Consider the following 18,692-nt stretch of genomic DNA (forward strand, 5'->3'; position numbering starts at 1 on the left):
CCCCACCTCCATCTTTAAGGGTGTCCATACAGTTTTAGATCCCCCCCCACCTCCATCTTTAGGGTGTCTGTACAGTTTTAGATCCCCCCCCCCCCCCCCACCTCCATCTTTAGGGTGTCTGTACAGTTTTAGACCCCCCCCCCCCCTCCATCTTTAGGATGTCTGTACAGTTTAGATCCCCCCCCCCCCCCCACCTCCATCTTTAGGGTGTCCATACAGTTTTAGACCCCCCCACCTCCATCTTTAGGGTGTCCATACAGTTTTAGATCCCCCCCCCCACCTCCATCTTTAGGGTGTCTGTACAGTTTTAGATCCCCCCCCCCCCCCCACCTCCATCTTTAGGGTGTCTGTACAGTTTTAGACCCCCCCACCTCCATCTTTAGGGTGTCCATACAGTTTTAGATCCCCCCCCACCTCCATCTTTAGGGTGTCTGTACAGTTTTAGACCCCCCCACCTCCATCTTTAGGGTGTCTGTACAGTTTTAGATCCCCCCCCCCCACCTCCATCTTTAGGGTGTCTGTACAGTTTTAGACCCCCCCCCCCCCCCTCCATCTTAGGATGTCTGTACAGTTTTAGATCCCCCCCCCCCCCCCCCCACCTCCATCTTTAGGGTGTCTGTACAGTTTTAGACCCCCCCCCCCACCTCCATCTTTAGGGTGTCTGTACAGTTTTAGACCCCCCCCCCCCCCCTCCATCTTTAGGGTGTCTGTACAGTTTTAGATCCCCCCCCCCCCCCACCTCCATCTTTAGGGTGTCTGTACAGTTTTAGATCCCCCCCCCCCCCCCACCTCCATCTTTAGGGTGTCCTGTACAGTTTTAGACCCCCCCACCTCCATCTTTAGGGTGTCCATACAGTTTTAGATCCCCCCCCCCCCCTCCATCTTTAGGGTGTCTGTACAGTTTTAGACCCCCCCACCTCCATCTTTAGGGTGTCTGTACAGTTTTAGATCCCCCCCCCCCCCACCTCCATCTTTAGGGTGTCTGTACAGTTTTTGACCCCCCCCCCCCCCCCCCCCCCCCTCCATCTTTAGGGTGTCTGTACAGTTTTAGATCCCCCCCCCCCCCACCTCCATCTTTAGGGTGTCTGTACAGTTTTTAGACCCCCCCACCTCCATCTTTAGGGTGTCTGTACAGTTTTAGATCCCCCCCCCCCACCTCCATCTTTAGGGTGTCTGTACAGTTTTAGACCCCTCCCCCCACCTCCATCTTTAGGGTGTCTGTACAGTTTTAGACCCCACCCCCCCACCTCCATCTTTAGGGGGTCTGTACAGTTTTAGACCCCCCCCCCCCCCCTCCATCTTTAGGGTGTCTGTACAGTTTTAGACCCCCCCCCCCACCTCCATCTTTAGGGTGTCCATACAGTTTTAGATCCCCCCCCCACCTCCATCTTTAGGGTGTCTGTACAGTTTTAGACCCCCCCCCCCCTCCATCTTTAGGATGTCTGTACAGTTTTAGATCCCCCCCCCCCCCCCACACCTCCATCTTTAGGGTGTCTGTACAGTTTTAGACCCCCCCACCTCCATCTTTAGGGTGTCCATACAGTTTTAGATCCCCCCCCCACCTCCATCTTTAGGGTGTCTGTACAGTTTTAGATCCCCCCCCCCCCCCACCTCCATCTTTAGGGTGTCTGTACAGTTTTAGACCCCCCCCCCCCTCCATCTTTAGGATGTCTGTACAGTTTTAGATCCCCCCCCCCCCCCCACCTCCATCTTTAGGGTGTCTGTACAGTTTTAGACCCCCCCACCTCCATCTTTCGGGTGTCTGTACAGTTTTAGATCCCCCCCCCCCACCTCCATCTTTAGGGTGTCTGTACAGTTTTAGACCCCCCCCCCCCCCTCCATCTTTAGGATGTCTGTACAGTTTTAGACCCCCCCCCCCACCTCCATCTTTAGGGTGTCTGTACAGTTTTAGACCCCCCCACCTCCATCTTTAGGGTGTCTGTACAGTTTTAGATCCCCCCCCCCCACCTCCATCTTTAGGGTGTCTGTACAGTTTTAGACCCCTCCCCCCACCTCCATCTTTAGGGTGTCTGTACAGTTTTAGACCCCCCCACCTCCATCTTTAGGGTGTCTGTACAGTTTTAGACCCCCCCACCTCCATCTTTAGGGTGTCCGTACAGTTTTAGACCCCCCCCCACCTCCATCTTTAGGGTGTCTGTACAGTTTTAGACCCCTCCCCCCCACCTCCATCTTTAGGGTGTCCATCAGCCCAGTGCAGAAAACCCATTTTTCAGTGAAAATCCTTCATTTGTGGGTTAGTTCTGCCAGATCTGCTCATGTAAATGTCATATTAGAGGTTCTGGAGGATGGAACTGTCGTTTATGAAGGTCTACAATCATGTACAGGTCAAAGGTCACAGGATTTTAGACAAGGTCAAGGTCATGTGACAGTTCAAAATGGGTCCAATCCCAGGTTTTTTCAGATTTCTTTCTGTCCTGAGTCTGATTTGACAGATCTGCACTCAGAACATCTGATCCTACAGTACCCATCTGGTACCCTCCATCTGATCCTACAGTACCCATCTGGTACCCTCCATCTGATCCTACAGTACCCATCTGGTACCCTTCATCTGATCCTACAATACCCATCTGGTACCCTCCATCTGATCCTACAGTACCCATCTGGTACCCTCCATCTGATCCTACAGTACCCATCTGGTACCCTCCATCTGATCCACAGTACCCATTTGGTACCCTCCATCTGATCCACAGTACCCATCTGGTACCCTCCATCTGATCCTACAGTACCCATCTGGTACCCTTCATCTGATCCTACAGTACCCATCTGGTACCCTCCATCTGATCCACAGTACCCATCTGGTACCCTCCATCTGATCCTACAGTACCCATCTGGTACCCTTCATCTGATCCTACAGTACCCATCTTTTAAAGCTTTTAAAGACGGCAGGACACCGGGCCCAGGTGCAGCGCATCTGATGATTACTAGATGAACCCCACCTTGGTCAGATCCTGCAAAGGAACAAACAAAAAACCAACACACACCTAGTGGTGTGGAGGGGTCGTCACAACAGCAAAACCACAGCAAGAGAAATATGTGTGGAAGTTGAGGAACATGGACTAAAGGCAGAGTTCCACCAAAGGCCCACCACAGCTGGGTTCTAGTGTTCTGTGTGTGATGGGGTCAGCCTCTGGACAGACTTGGGGACGGCCATGGCTCAGATGGTAGAGCGGGTCGTCCAATAACCAAAGGGTTGGTGGTTCCAATCCCGCTCTGTCCCAGTCATGTGCTGTTGTGTCCTTGGGCAAGACACTTCACCCCCCCCCCCCCATTGCCTCCAGTGCTGCTGTTCACACTGGTGGGTGTGAATGTTTGGTGGTGGTGGTGGGAGGGGCTGTAAGTGGGAATTGTCAGCCATGCTTCCATTAGTCTGCCCCCCCCACCCCCAACCCCAGGACAGCTGTGGATACAGATGTAGTTTACCACCACTAGAGGGACAATGTGAGAGTGAATGAAGAATGGATCCACTGTACACTGAGTATGCATTCATAGAAAAGCACGAGGGAAATCTAATCTGTTATTATACATAGGGATGATTCTGCTTATGGATTCCACCTTCATTGCGCAATGACGTCACACGTACACAGCATTGTTTTGGTCAGAACAAAGACAACATGGAGGTCAGGCAGAAACGGACTAAACAGACCACACCAGGTCCAAACAGACCACATCAGGTCCAAACAGACCACACCAGGTCTACACAGACCACACCAGGTCCAAACAGACCACACCAGGTCTACACAGACCACACCAGGTCCAAACAGACCACACCAGGTCCAAACAGACCACATCAGGTCCAAACAGACCACACCAGGTCTAAAAAGACCACACCAGGTCCAAACAGACCACAGCAGGTCTAAACAGACCACACCAGGTCTAAACAGACCACAGCAGGTCTAAACAGACCACAGCAGGTCTAAACAGACCACACCAGGTCTAAACAGACCACACCAGGTCTAAACAGACCACACCAGGTCCAAACAGACCACACCAGGTCTAAAAAGACCACACCAGGTCCAAACAGACCACAGCAGGTCTACACAGACCACACCAGGTCAAAACAGACCACACCAGGTCCAAACAGACCACAGCAGGTCTAAACAGACCACACCAGGTCTAAACAGACCACACCAGGTCCAAACAGACCACAGCAGGTCCAAACAGACCACACCAGGTCTAAACAGACCACAGCAGGTCTAAACAGACCACAGCAGGTCCAAACAGACCACAGCAGGTCTAAACAGACCACAGCAGGTCTAAACAGACCACAGCAGGTCTAAACAGACCACACCAGGTCTAAACAGACCACACCAGGTCTAAACAGACCACACCAGGTCCAAACAGACCACACCAGGTCTAAAAAGACCACACCAGGTCCAAACAGACCACAGCAGGTCTACACAGACCACACCAGGTCAAAACAGACCACACCAGGTCCAAACAGACCACAGCAGGTCTAAACAGACCACACCAGGTCTAAACAGACCACACCAGGTCCAAACAGACCACAGCAGGTCCAAACAGACCACACCAGGTCTAAACAGACCACAGCAGGTCTAAACAGACCACAGCAGGTCCAAACAGACCACAGCAGGTCTAAACAGACCACAGCAGGTCCAAACAGACCACAGCAGGTCCAAACAGACCACAGCAGGTCCAAACAGACCACACCAGGTCCAAACAGACCACAGCAGGTCCAAACAGACCACAGCAGGTCCAAACAGACCACACCAGGTCCAAACAGACCACATCAGGTCCAAACAGACCACACCAGGTCCAAACAGACCACACCAGGTCTAAAAAGACCACACCAGGTCCAAACAGACCACACCAGGTCTAAACAGACCACAGCAGGTCCAAACAGACCACAGCAGGTCTAAACAGACCACACCAGGTCTAAACAGACCACAGCAGGTCTAAACAGACCACAGCAGGTCTAAACAGACCACACCAGGTCTAAACAGACCACACCAGGTCCAAACAGACCACACCAGGTCTAAAAAGACCACACCAGGTCCAAACAGACCACAGCAGGTCTACACAGACCACACCAGGTCTAAACAGACCACACCAGGTCCAAACAGACCACAGCAGGTCCAAACAGACCACACCAGGTCTAAACAGACCACACCAGGTCCAAACAGACCACAGCAGGTCTACACAGACCACACCAGGTCAAAACAGACCACACCAGGTCTAAACAGACCACACCAGGTCCAAACAGACCACAGCAGGTCCAAACAGACCACACCAGGTCTAAACAGACCACACCAGGTCTAAACAGACCACACCAGGTCCAAACAGACCACAGCAGGTCCAAACAGACCACACCAGGTCTAAACAGACCACAGCAGGTCTAAACAGACCACAGCAGGTCCAAACAGACCACAGCAGGTCTAAACAGACCACAGCAGGTCCAAACAGACCACAGCAGGTCCAAACAGACCACACCAGGTCCAAACAGACCACAGCAGGTCCAAACAGACCACAGCAGGTCCAAACAGACCACAGCAGGTCCAAACAGACCACACCAGGTCTAAACAGACCACAGCAGGTCTAAACAGACCACAGCAGGTCTAAACAGACCACACCAGGTCTACACAGACCACACCAGGTCCAAACAGACCACACCAGGTCTAAACAGACCACAGCAGGTCTAAACAGACCACAGCAGGTCCAAACAGACCACACCAGGTCTACACAGACCACACCAGGTCCAAACAGACCACACCAGGTCTAAACAGACCACAGCAGGTCCAAACAGACCACAGCAGGTCCAAACAGACCACACCAGGTCTACACAGACCACACCAGGTCTACACAGACCACACCAGGTCTAAACAGACCACACCAGGTCCAAACAGACCACAGCAGGTCTAAACAGACCACAGCAGGTCTAAACAGACCACAGCAGGTCCAAACAGACCACACCAGGTCTAAACAGACCACACCAGGTCCAAACAGACCACATCAGGTCCAAACAGACCACACCAGGTCCAAACAGACCACACCAGGTCTAAACAGACCACACCAGGTCCAAACAGACCACACCAGGTCTAAACAGACCACACCAGGTCCAAACAGACCACACCAGGTCCAAACAGACCACACCAGGTCCAAACAGACCACACCAGGTCTAAACAGACCACACCAGGTCTAAACAGACCACACCAGGTCCAAACAGACCACACCAGGTCCAAACAGACCACACCAGGTCTAAACAGACCACACCAGGTCTAAACAGACCACAGCAGGTCCAAACAGACCACACCAGGTCTACACAGACCACACCAGGTCCAAACAGACCACACCAGGTCTAAACAGACCACAGCAGGTCCAAACAGACCACAGCAGGTCTAAACAGACCACACCAGGTCTACACAGACCACACCAGGTCCAAACAGACCACACCAGGTCTAAACAGACCACAGCAGGTCCAAACAGACCACACCAGGTCCAAACAGACCACACCAGGTCTACACAGACCACACCAGGTCTAAACAGACCACAGCAGGTCCAAACAGACCACACCAGGTCTACACAGACCACACCAGGTCCAAACAGACCACACCAGGTCTAAACAGACCACAGCAGGTCCAAACAGACCACACCAGGTCCAAACAGACCACACCAGGTCCAAACAGACCACACCAGGTCTAAAAAGACCACACCAGGTCTAAACAGACCACACCAGGTCTAAACAGACCACAGCAGGTCCAAACAGACCACAGCAGGTCCAAACAGACCACACCAGGTCTAAACAGACCACAGCAGGTCCAAACAGACCACACCAGGTCTAAACAGACCACAGCAGGTCCAAACAGACCACACCAGGTCCAAACAGATCACACCAGGTCTAAAAAGACTACACCAGGTCTAAACAGACCACAGCAAGTCCAAACAGACCACACCAGGTCCAAACAGACCACAGCAGGTCCAAACAGACCACACCAGGTCTAAACAGACCACAGCAGGTCCAAACAGACTACAGCAGGTCCAAACAGACCACACCAGGTCCAAACAGACCACAGCAGGTCCAAACAGACCACAGCAGGTCTAAACAGACCACAGCAGGTCTAAACAGACCACAGCAGGTCTAAACAGACCACACCAGGTCTAAAAAGACCACACCAGGTCCAAACAGACCACACCAGGTCTAAACAGACCACAGCAGGTCCAAACAGACCACACCAGGTCCAAACAGACCACACCAGGTCTAAAAAGACCACACCAGGTCTAAACAGACCACACCAGGTCTAAACAGACCACAGCAGGTCCAAACAGACCACAGCAGGTCCAAACAGACCACACCAGGTCCAAACAGACCACACCAGGTCTAAACAGACCACAGCAGGTCCAAACAGACCACACCAGGTCCAAACAGACCACACCAGGTCTAAAAAGACCACACCAGGTCTAAACAGACCACAGCAGGTCCAAACAGACCACACCAGGTCCAAACAGACCACACCAGGTCCAAACAGACCACAGCAGGTCCAAACAGACCACAGCAGGTCTAAACAGACCACAGCAGGTCTAAACAGACCACACCAGGTCCAAACAGACCACACCAGGTCTAAACAGACCACACCAGGTCTAAACAGACCACAGCAGGTCTAAACAGACCACAGCAGGTCCAAACAGACCACAGCAGGTCCAAACAGACCACACCAGGTCTAAACAGACCACACCAGGTCCAAACAGACCACAGCAGGTCCAAACAGACCACACCAGGTCTAAACAGACCACAGCAGGTCTAAACAGACCACACCAGGTCCAAACAGACCACACCAGGTCTAAACAGACCACACCAGGTCTAAACAGACCACAGCAGGTCTAAACAGACCACAGCAGGTCCAAACAGACCACACCAGGTCTAAACAGACCACACCAGGTCTAAACAGACCACACCAGGTCCAAACAGACCACACCAGGTCCAAACAGACCACACCAGGTCTAAACAGACCACACCAGGTCTAAACAGACCACAGCAGGTCCAAACAGACCACACCAGGTCTACACAGACCACACCAGGTCCAAACAGACCACACCAGGTCTAAACAGACCACAGCAGGTCCAAACAGACCACAGCAGGTCCAAACAGACCACACCAGGTCTACACAGACCACACCAGGTCCAAACAGACCACACCAGGTCTAAACAGACCACACCAGGTCTACACAGACCACACCAGGTCCAAACAGACCACACCAGGTCTACACAGACCACACCAGGTCCAAACAGACCACACCAGGTCTAAAAAGACCACACCAGGTCTAAACAGACCACACCAGGTCTAAACAGACCACAGCAGGTCCAAACAGACCACAGCAGGTCCAAACAGACCACACCAGGTCTAAACAGACCACACCAGGTCTAAAAAGACCACACCAGGTCTAAACAGACCACACCAGGTCTAAACAGACCACAGCAGGTCCAAACAGACCACAGCAGGTCCAAACAGACCACACCAGGTCCAAACAGACCACACCAGGTCTAAACAGACCACAGCAGGTCCAAACAGACCACACCAGGTCCAAACAGACCACACCAGGTCCAAACAGACCACACCAGGTCTAAAAAGACCACACCAGGTCTAAACAGACCACACCAGGTCTAAACAGACCACAGCAGGTCCAAACAGACCACAGCAGGTCCAAACAGACCACACCAGGTCTAAACAGACCACAGCAGGTCCAAACAGACCACACCAGGTCTAAACAGACCACAGCAGGTCCAAACAGACCACACCAGGTCCAAACAGACCACACCAGGTCTAAAAAGACTACACCAGGTCTAAACAGACCACAGCAAGTCCAAACAGACCACACCAGGTCCAAACAGACCACAGCAGGTCCAAACAGACCACACCAGGTCTAAACAGACCACAGCAGGTCCAAACAGACCACACCAGGTCCAAACAGACCACAGCAGGTCTAAACAGACCACAGCAGGTCCAAACAGACTACAGCAGGTCCAAACAGACCACACCAGGTCCAAACAGACCACAGCAGGTCCAAACAGACCACAGCAGGTCTAAACAGACCACAGCAGGTCTAAACAGACCACAGCAGGTCTAAACAGACCACACCAGGTCTAAAAAGACCACACCAGGTCCAAACAGACCACACCAGGTCTAAACAGACCACAGCAGGTCCAAACAGACCACACCAGGTCCAAACAGACCACACCAGGTCTAAAAAGACCACACCAGGTCTAAACAGACCACACCAGGTCTAAACAGACCACAGCAGGTCCAAACAGACCACACCAGGTCTAAACAGACCACACCAGGTCTAAAAAGACCACACCAGGTCTAAACAGACCACACCAGGTCTAAACAGACCACAGCAGGTCCAAACAGACCACAGCAGGTCCAAACAGACCACACCAGGTCCAAACAGACCACACCAGGTCTAAACAGACCACAGCAGGTCCAAACAGACCACACCAGGTCCAAACAGACCACACCAGGTCTAAACAGACCACAGCAGGTCCAAACAGACCACACCAGGTCCAAACAGACCACACCAGGTCCAAACAGACCACAGCAGGTCCAAACAGACCACAGCAGGTCCAAACAGACCACACCAGGTCTACACAGACCACACCAGGTCCAAACAGACCACAGCAGGTCCAAACAGACCACAGCAGGTCCAGTTGAACTCTGTCAAAGCTTCCATTTCTTCTACAGGTGGAATCCCTCCAGTCTGTTCAAACATTTGTCCACATGTGATTCATTTACAGGAATGTCATGTATTTGATTCTCTACTTAGTGGCAGAGTGAACACCAGACCCAGTTCCAGTTCTGGTGTGGGCAACAAACGTCGTACCCCCTCAAATACAAGTTTCTGAAGGTAGGGGAAAGGAAATGAGGAGCACAAATACAGGAGACGAGCAGAGTCAAACTGGTTCCATGTAGTGGAAATGCAGCAACAGAGGAATTAGTAAAGAGTCTGGAGTTTCACTGTCACTGCACCCACCCCACCCCACCCCACCCCACCCCCTCGTGAACCGGGCCCAGCGTCATCTGTTCTTATTATTTGTTCATACTGTATATGTTCTATTTTCTGTGCAGATGGAAATATAAAAGACAGTTAATGCAAACACACCTGTTTGTACTCTTTTATTCCCTCAGCCAATGAGAATCAGTTGGGAATCGGCTGAATAAGCAAAATCGATAATGGAATTGGTATCATTAAATTCTTATCGATTTCCATCCCTAATCATATAGTAAACACTAACGGTTAGTGTGATCCCATCAAACTAAAACTTTATGGATTGGGGCGAAATTTTTTGGGGAGTTACTGATATATATATGAAATTAACTGGTCAAATTAAGAGCTTGATCGGAAAAGAAGTCCCAAAAATGGGACGCCCTACTGACAGATGGTTCCTGTCAGCTCTACCTGTTCTATCTGCCATTATCTGTGGATGCATCAGCTCAGTCCATACCTGACAGTGTCCAGTCTCCAGTGTGGATCCTCCACTAGAGCACACAGCTCCTGTCCTGAGGCTCCTGGATGGTTGTAGCTCAGGTCTAGCAGTCTGAGATGGGACGGATTGGACTGTAGGGCTGAGACCAGAGAAGAACATCCTTCCTCCGTGATCAGACATCCTGACAATCTGCAACACAAAACATCACATTCATCAACTGAGGATGGAGATGAGTGGAGTTGGAGTCATTGAACAGAGTCTGTGAATGCATGGGACTTCACCAACAGGACTTCAATGTGTAAAGTCTATGAGTTCCAGACTCTGAACACAGTTGAAGATCAGTAGAACTGGTCTGGAGTTCAACACAAACAACCACTGACAAGTTCAATCCATCCAACAACTGCAGACAAACATTGAAATGATGTGTTGTGTTCTGTGTTGAACCCTGACCTGAGAGTGTCCAGTCTGCATCCTGGACTCTTCAGTCCATCTGACAGGATCTTCACTCCTGAATCCTTCAGGTCATTGTTGCTCAGATCCAGAAGTGTCAGACTACAGGACTGGGATCTGAGAACTGAGGACAGAGCTTCACAGCTTCTGTCTGACAGGTTACAGCCACTGAGTCTGGACAAAACAAAAGGCATGAGTATAAAGTTATTGATCTGCTTGAAATGATAGATCCATATTTGAGATGTTTGATCCAACTGTTTGTTCTCACAGAGCTTTGTTGGAGGCTTTGACCACTGGCAGCAGCCTCAGAAGAACCTCCTCTGAACCAGAGTATTCCTTCAGGTCAAACACATCCAGGTCTTCTTCTGATGACAGTAAGATGAAGGCCAGAGCTGACCACTCAGCAGGAGACAGTTGTTCTGTGGACAGACGTCCTGATCTCAGGTGCTGTTGGATCTGATCCACCAGAGATCCATCCTCCAGTTCATTCAGACAGTGGAACAGGTTGATGCTTCCCTCTACAGACAGTTTCTCACTGATCTTCTTCTTGATGTACTCTACAGTTTTCTGGTTGGTCTCTGAGCTTCTTCCTGTTGGTTTCACCAGACCATGTAGGAGAATCTGATTGGTCTGCAGTGATAGACCCAGGAGGAAGCGCAGGAACAGGTCCAGGTGTCCATTTGGACTCTGTAAGGCCTGGTCCACAGCGGTCTGGTAGAACTGGACAGAGGTGACCCACAGTAGTTTAGACCAAACAGATGTTTGTCCAGACAGCAGATTGACTCCAGTGTTGATGAAGGTCTGATGGACATGAAGAGCAGCCAGAAACTCCTGGACACTCAGATGGATGAAGCAGAACCTCTTGTCCTGGTACAGTCCTCTCTCTTCTTTGAAGACCTCTGTGAACACTCCTGAGCACACTGAGGCTGAGCTGATATCGATGCCACACTCTGTCAGGTCGGATTCATAGAAGATCAGGTTTCCTTTCTTCAGCTGCTCAAAGGCCAGTTTTCCCAGAGACTCAATCATCTTCCTGGTCTTTGGACTCCAGGGTGAATCTGTCCCAGGTCTTCCATCATACTTGACGTTCTTCAGTTTGGCCTGAACCACCAGGAAGTGGATGTACATCTCAGTCAGGGTCTTGGGCAGTTGTCTTCTGTCTGTGCTCTTCAACACGTCCTCCAGAACTCTAGCAGTGATCCAGCAGAAGACTGGGATGTGACACATGATGTGGACGCTTCGGGACGTCTTGATGTGGGAGATGATTGTGTTGGTCTGTTCTTCATCTGTGAACCTCTTCCTGAAGTACTCCTCCTTCTGGGGGTCAGTGAACCCTCTGACCTCTGTCACCATGTCCACCCACTGAGCAGGGATCTGATTGGCTGCTGCAGGTCGTGTGGTTATCCAGAGGCGAGCAGAGGGAAGCAGGTTCCCCCTGATGAGGTTCATCAGCAGCACATCCACTGAGCTGGACTCTGTCACATCAGTCAGGATCTGAGTGTTGTTGAAGTCCAGAGGAGGTCGACACTCATCCAGACCGTCTAAGATGAACACCACCTGGTGGTCTTCAAAGATCCAGATTCCTGCTTCTGTGGTTTCAGTGAAGAAGTGCTGAACCAGTTCCACCAAGCTGAACTTCTTCTGTTTCAGCACATTCAGCTCTCTGAAGGTGAATGGAAATATGAAGTGGATGTCCTGGTTGGCTTTGTCTTCAGCCCAGTCCAGACTGAACTTCTGTGTGGACACTGTTTTCCCGATGCCGGCCACGCCCTTTGTCAGCACCGTTCTCATTGGCTGATCTCTTTCAGGTGGTGTTTTAAAGATGTCTTCACATGTGATGGTTGTTGGTGGTCTGTGTGGGTTCCTGGATGCTCTTTCAATCTGTCTGACCTCATGGTCCTGGTTGACCTCTGTAGCCCCTCCCTCTGTGATGTAGAGCTCTGTGTAGATCTGGTTCAGGAGGGTTTTGGGGTTTCCTGCTTTAGCGATGCCCTCAAACACACACTCTAACTTCTGCTGCAGGTTACGTTTCAGTTTCCGCTGCTGAACTCCAGACTGACTTCCTGAATGCAGACCCAGATCAAACCATCAGTCTCACAGTAAATCCAGTATTTTCATCATCATCATCATAATAATAATAATAATAATAATAATAATAATAATAATAGTAATAATAATAATAATAATAATAATAATGATGGACTAGATTTCTATACTGCTTTTCTATGAACACATACTCAAAGCGCGTACAGTGGATCCATTCTTCATTCACTCTCACATTCTCCCTCTGGTGGTGGTAAACTACATCTGCATCCACAGCTGTCCTGGGGGGGGCAGACTGATGGAAGCATGGCTGACAATCTGCGCCTACGGCCCCTCCCACCACCACCGAACATTCATATGGATGGGGGCCCAATGACACAACAGTGTTTGGACAGAGCAGGATTCGAACCACCAACCCTTTAGTTACTGGACAGCCCACTCTACCATCTGAACCATCATCTGTTCAATCTGTCCAGAATGGTCTTACTGCGGTGCAGACGCTCAGCCAGCTCCTCCTGCTTCAGCCTCCTCAGGAAGTTCAGTGTGATCTGCAGAAAAGCCTCGGAGCTCCTCCTCTGCTCTTCATCCTCATCACTCAGACTCTCTAAGCATTCTGGGTAATCTGGACTCAGAACCTGCTGGAACTTCTTCAGTTCGTTCTTGACAAAAGTGCAGATGTTCTCCTCCAGCAGCTGGAACACAAAACATGATGAAAGAGCCAAAGTCCACCATGGACCAAAGCTCAGGTCCATGTTGGACACAGTGACGTCCACTGGTCTGAAACCAGCAGCAGGACATGACTGGACAGAACAGATGGACCAGTAGATGTTGGACATGTACACACCTGAAATATGGAGTCCAGCTGAGTCTGATCCTGTAGACCAGTGGAGTCCAGCTGAGTCTGATCCTGTAGACCAGTGGAGTCCAGCTGAGTCTGGTCCTGTAGACCAGTGGAGTCCAGCTGAGTCTGGTCCTGTAGACCAGTGGAGTCCAGCTGAGTCTGGTCCTGTAGACCAGTGGAGTCCAGCTGAGTCTGGTCCTGTAGACCAGTGGAGTCCAGCTGAGTCTGGTCCTGTAGACCAGTGGAGTCCAGCTGAGTCTGGTCCTGTAGACCAGTGGGACCCTCTGAGCTCTGCTGCTCCACTCTGTGGACCAAACATCAACAATGAGCTCACATTCTGTCTGTCCACACACACACCCACAGGTGGACACACCTGGATGACAACATGAGTCCCATGACCCCCTGTAGTGGGACAGGGGTCCTGGTCCTGCTGATCCCACAGTGTGTTTGAGCTGATCCACAGCTTTAGTTGAGTTCTGTTTGTCTGGATCCCCATTAGAACTCACCATGGCAGCAGGACTGAACTGACTTTAGTCCCATAGAAATGTCCTTTCAGACACTGAAGAACATTTACTGAACAGGGTTAGGGTTAGGGCTAGAACATTTACTGAACAGGGTTAGGGCTAGAACATTTACTGAACAGGGTTAGGGTTAGGATTAGAACATTTACTGAACAGGGTTAGGGTTAGAACATTTACTGAACAGGGTTAGGGTTAGAACATTTACTGAACAGGGTTAGGGTTAGGATTAGAACATTTACTGAACAGGGTTAGGGCTAGAACATTTACTGAACAGGGTTAGGGTTAGAACATTTACTGAACAGGGTTAGGGTTAGAACATTTACTGAACAGGGTTAGGGCTAGAACATTTACTGAACAGGGTTAGGGTTAGAACATTTACTGAACAGGGTTAGGGTTAGAACATTTACTGAACAGGGTTAGGGTTAGAACATTTACTGAACAGGGTTAGGGTTAGGGCTAGAACATTTACTGAACAGGGTTAGGGTTAGGGTTAGAACATTTACTGAACAGGGTTAGGGCTAGAACATTTACTGAACAGGGTTAGGGTTAGGGCTAGAACATTTACTGAACAGGGTTAGGGTTAGAACATTTACTGAACAGGGTTCGGGTTAGAACATTTACTGAACAGGGTTAGGGCTAGAACATTTACTGAACAGGGTTAGGGTTAGAACATTTACTGAACAGGGTTAGGGTTAGAACATTTACTGAACAGGGTTAGGGTTAGGGTTAGGGTTAGGGCTAGAACATTTACTGAACAGGGTTAGGGTTAGGGCTAGAACATTTACTGAACAGGGTTAGGGTTAGAACATTTACTGAACAGGGTTAGGGTTAGAACATTTACTGAACAGGGTTAAGGTTAGAACATTTACTGAACAGGGTTAGGGTTAGAACATTTACTGAACAGGGTTAGGGTTAGAACATTTACTGAACAGGGTTAGGGTTAGGGCTAGAACATTTACTGAACAGGGTTAGGGTTAAGGTTAGAACATTTACTGAACAGGGTTAGGGTTAGGGCTAGAACATTTACTGAACAGGGTTAGGGTTAGAACATTTACTGAACAGGGTTAGGGTTAGGGCTAGAACATTTACTGAACAGGGTTAGGGTTAGGGCTACAACATTTACTGAACAGGGTTAGGGTTAGGGTTAGAACATTTACTGAACAGGGTTAGGGTTAGGGTTAGAACATTTACTGAACAGGGTTAGGGTTAGGGTTAGAGCATTTACTGAACAGGGTTAGGATTAGAACATTTACTGAACAGGGTTAGGGTTAGAACATTTACTGAACAGGGTTCGGGTTAGAACATTTACTGAACAGGGTTAGGGTTAGAACATTTACTGAACAGGGTTCGGGTTAGAACATTTACTGAACAGGGTTAGGGTTAGAACATTTACTGAACAGGGTTAGGGCTAGGGCTAGAACATTTACTGAACAGGGTTAGGGTTAGGGCTAGAACATTTACTGAACAGGGTTAGGGTTAGAACATTTACTGAACAGGGCTAGGGCTAGAACATTTACTGAACAGGGTTAGGGTTAGGGCTAGAACATTTACTGAACAGGGTTAGGGTTAGAACATTTACTGAACAGGGTTAGGGCTAGAACATTTACTGAACAGGGTTAGGGTTAGAACATTTACTGAACAGGGTTCGGGTTAGAACATTTACTGAACAGGGTTAGGGTTAGAACATTTACTGAACAGGGTTAGGGCTAGAACATTTACTGAACAGGGTTAGGGTTAGGGCTAGAACATTTACTGAACAGGGTTAGAGTTAGGGTTAGAACATTTACTGAACAGGGTTAGGGTTAGGGTTAGAACATTTACTGAACAGGGTTAGGGTTAGGGTTAGAACATTTACTGAACAGGGTTAGGGTTAGAACATTTACTGAACAGGGTTAGGGTTAGGGCTAGAACATTTACTGAACAGGGTTAGGGTTAGGGTTAGAACATTTACTGAACAGGGTTCGGGTTAGAACATTTACTGAACAGGGTTAGGGTTAGAACATTTACTGAACAGGGTTAGGGCTAGGGCTAGAACATTTACTGAACAGGGTTAGGGTTAGAACATTTACTGAACAGGGTTAGGGCTAGAACATTTACTGAACAGGGTTAGGGTTAGGGCTAGAACATTTACTGAACAGGGTTAGGGTTAGAACATTTACTGAACAGGGTTAGGGCTAGAACATTTACTGAACAGGGTTAGGGTTAGAACATTTACTGAACAGGGTTCGGGTTAGAACATTTACTGAACAGGGTTAGGGTTAGAACATTTACTGAACAGGGTTAGGGCTAGGGCTAGAACATTTACTGAACAGGGTTAGGGTTAGGGCTAGAACATTTACTGAACAGGGTTAGGGTTAGGGTTAGAACATTTACTGAACAGGGTTAGGGCTAGAACATTTACTGAACAGGGTTAGGGTTAGAACATTTACTGAACAGGGTTAGGGTTAGAACATTTACTGAACAGGGTTAGGGTTAGGGCTAGAACATTTACTGAACAGGGTTCGGGTTAGAACATTTACTGAACAGGGTTAGGGTTAGAACATTTACTGAACAGGGTTAGGGCTAGGGCTAGAACATTTACTGAACAGGGCTGGGTTAGGGCTAGAACATTTACTGAACAGGGTTAGGGTTAGAACATTTACTGAACAGGGTTAGGGCTAGAACATTTACTGAACAGGGTTAGGGTTAGGGCTAGAACATTTACTGAACAGGGTTAGGGTTAGGGTTAGGGTTAGAACATTTACTGAACAGGGTTAGGGCTAGAACATTTACTGAACAGGGTTAGGGTTAGGGCTAGAACATTTACTGAACAGGGTTAGGGTTAGAACATTTACTGAACAGGGTTCGGGTTAGAACATTTACTGAACAGGGTTAGGGCTAGAACATTTACTGAACAGGGTTAGGGTTAGAACATTTACTGAACAGGGTTAGGGTTAGAACATTTACTGAACAGGGTTAGGGTTAGGGTTAGGGCTAGAACATTTACTGAACAGGGTTAGGGTTAGGGCTAGAACATTTACTGAACAGGGTTAGGGTTAGAACATTTACTGAACAGGGTTAGGGTTAGAACATTTACTGAACAGGGTTAAGGTTAGAACATTTACTGAACAGGGTTAGGGTTAGAACATTTACTGAACAGGGTTAGGGTTAGAACATTTACTGAACAGGGTTAGGGTTAGGGCTAGAACATTTACTGAACAGGGTTAGGGTTAAGGTTAGAACATTTACTGAACAGGGTTAGGGTTAGGGCTAGAACATTTACTGAACAGGGTTAGGGTTAGAACATTTACTGAACAGGGTTAGGGTTAGGGCTAGAACATTTACTGAACAGGGTTAGGGTTAGGGCTAGAACATTTACTGAACAGGGTTAGGGTTAGGGTTAGAACATTTACTGAACAGGGTTAGGGTTAGAACATTTACTGAACAGGGTTAGGGTTAGGGTTAGAGCATTTACTGAACAGGGTTAGGATTAGAACATTTACTGAACAGGGTTAGGGTTAGAACATTTACTGAACAGGGTTCGGGTTAGAACATTTACTGAACAGGGTTAGGGTTAGAACATTTACTGAACAGGGTTAGGGCTAGGGCTAGAACATTTACTGAACAGGGTTAGGGTTAGGGCTAGAACATTTACTGAACAGGGTTAGGGTTAGAACATTTACTGAACAGGGTTAGGGCTAGAACATTTACTGAACAGGGTTAGGGTTAGGGCTAGAACATTTACTGAACAGGGTTAGGGTTAGAACATTTACTGAACAGGGTTAGGGCTAGAACATTTACTGAACAGGGTTAGGGTTAGAACATTTACTGAACAGGGTTCGGGTTAGAACATTTACTGAACAGGGTTAGGGTTAGAACATTTACTGAACAGGGTTAGGGCTAGAACATTTACTGAACAGGGTTAGGGTTAGGGCTAGAACATTTACTGAACAGGGTTAGAGTTAGGGTTAGAACATTTACTGAACAGGGTTAGGGTTAGGGTTAGAACATTTACTGAACAGGGTTAGGGTTAGGGTTAGAACATTTACTGAACAGGGTTAGGGTTAGAACATTTACTGAACAGGGTTAGGGTTAGGGCTAGAACATTTACTGAACAGGGTTAGGGTTAGGGTTAGAACATTTACTGAACAGGGTTCGGGTTAGAACATTTACTGAACAGGGTTAGGGTTAGAACATTTACTGAACAGGGTTAGGGCTAGGGCTAGAACATTTACTGAACAGGGTTAGGGTTAGAACATTTACTGAACAGGGTTAGGGCTAGAACATTTACTGAACAGGGTTAGGGTTAGGGCTAGAACATTTACTGAACAGGGTTAGGGTTAGAACATTTACTGAACAGGGTTAGGGCTAGAACATTTACTGAACAGGGTTAGGGTTAGAAC

At 48.8% G+C, this 18,692-nt stretch overlaps 1 protein-coding gene across 1 annotated transcript in view; it reads right to left on the reverse strand.

Moving 5' to 3' along the window:
• Window positions 1-12,936, reverse strand: part of LOC115438925 (NLR family CARD domain-containing protein 3-like) — a gene marked incomplete at its 5' end in the record, with an annotated part of 61,956 nt that extends 49,020 nt beyond the window's left edge. Inside the window, one exon of the mRNA XM_030162815.1 lies at window positions 11,174-12,936. Within this exon, the coding sequence (XP_030018675.1) occupies window positions 11,174-12,936 (1,763 nt within the window). The remainder of the gene's footprint in view (window positions 1-11,173) is intronic.
• Window positions 12,937-18,692: the final 5,756 nt, after the last annotated feature.

This window comes from Sphaeramia orbicularis, chromosome 18 (assembly GCF_902148855.1).
Source record: "Sphaeramia orbicularis chromosome 18, fSphaOr1.1, whole genome shotgun sequence".
Classification (NCBI taxonomy): domain Eukaryota; kingdom Metazoa; phylum Chordata; class Actinopteri; order Kurtiformes; family Apogonidae; genus Sphaeramia; species Sphaeramia orbicularis.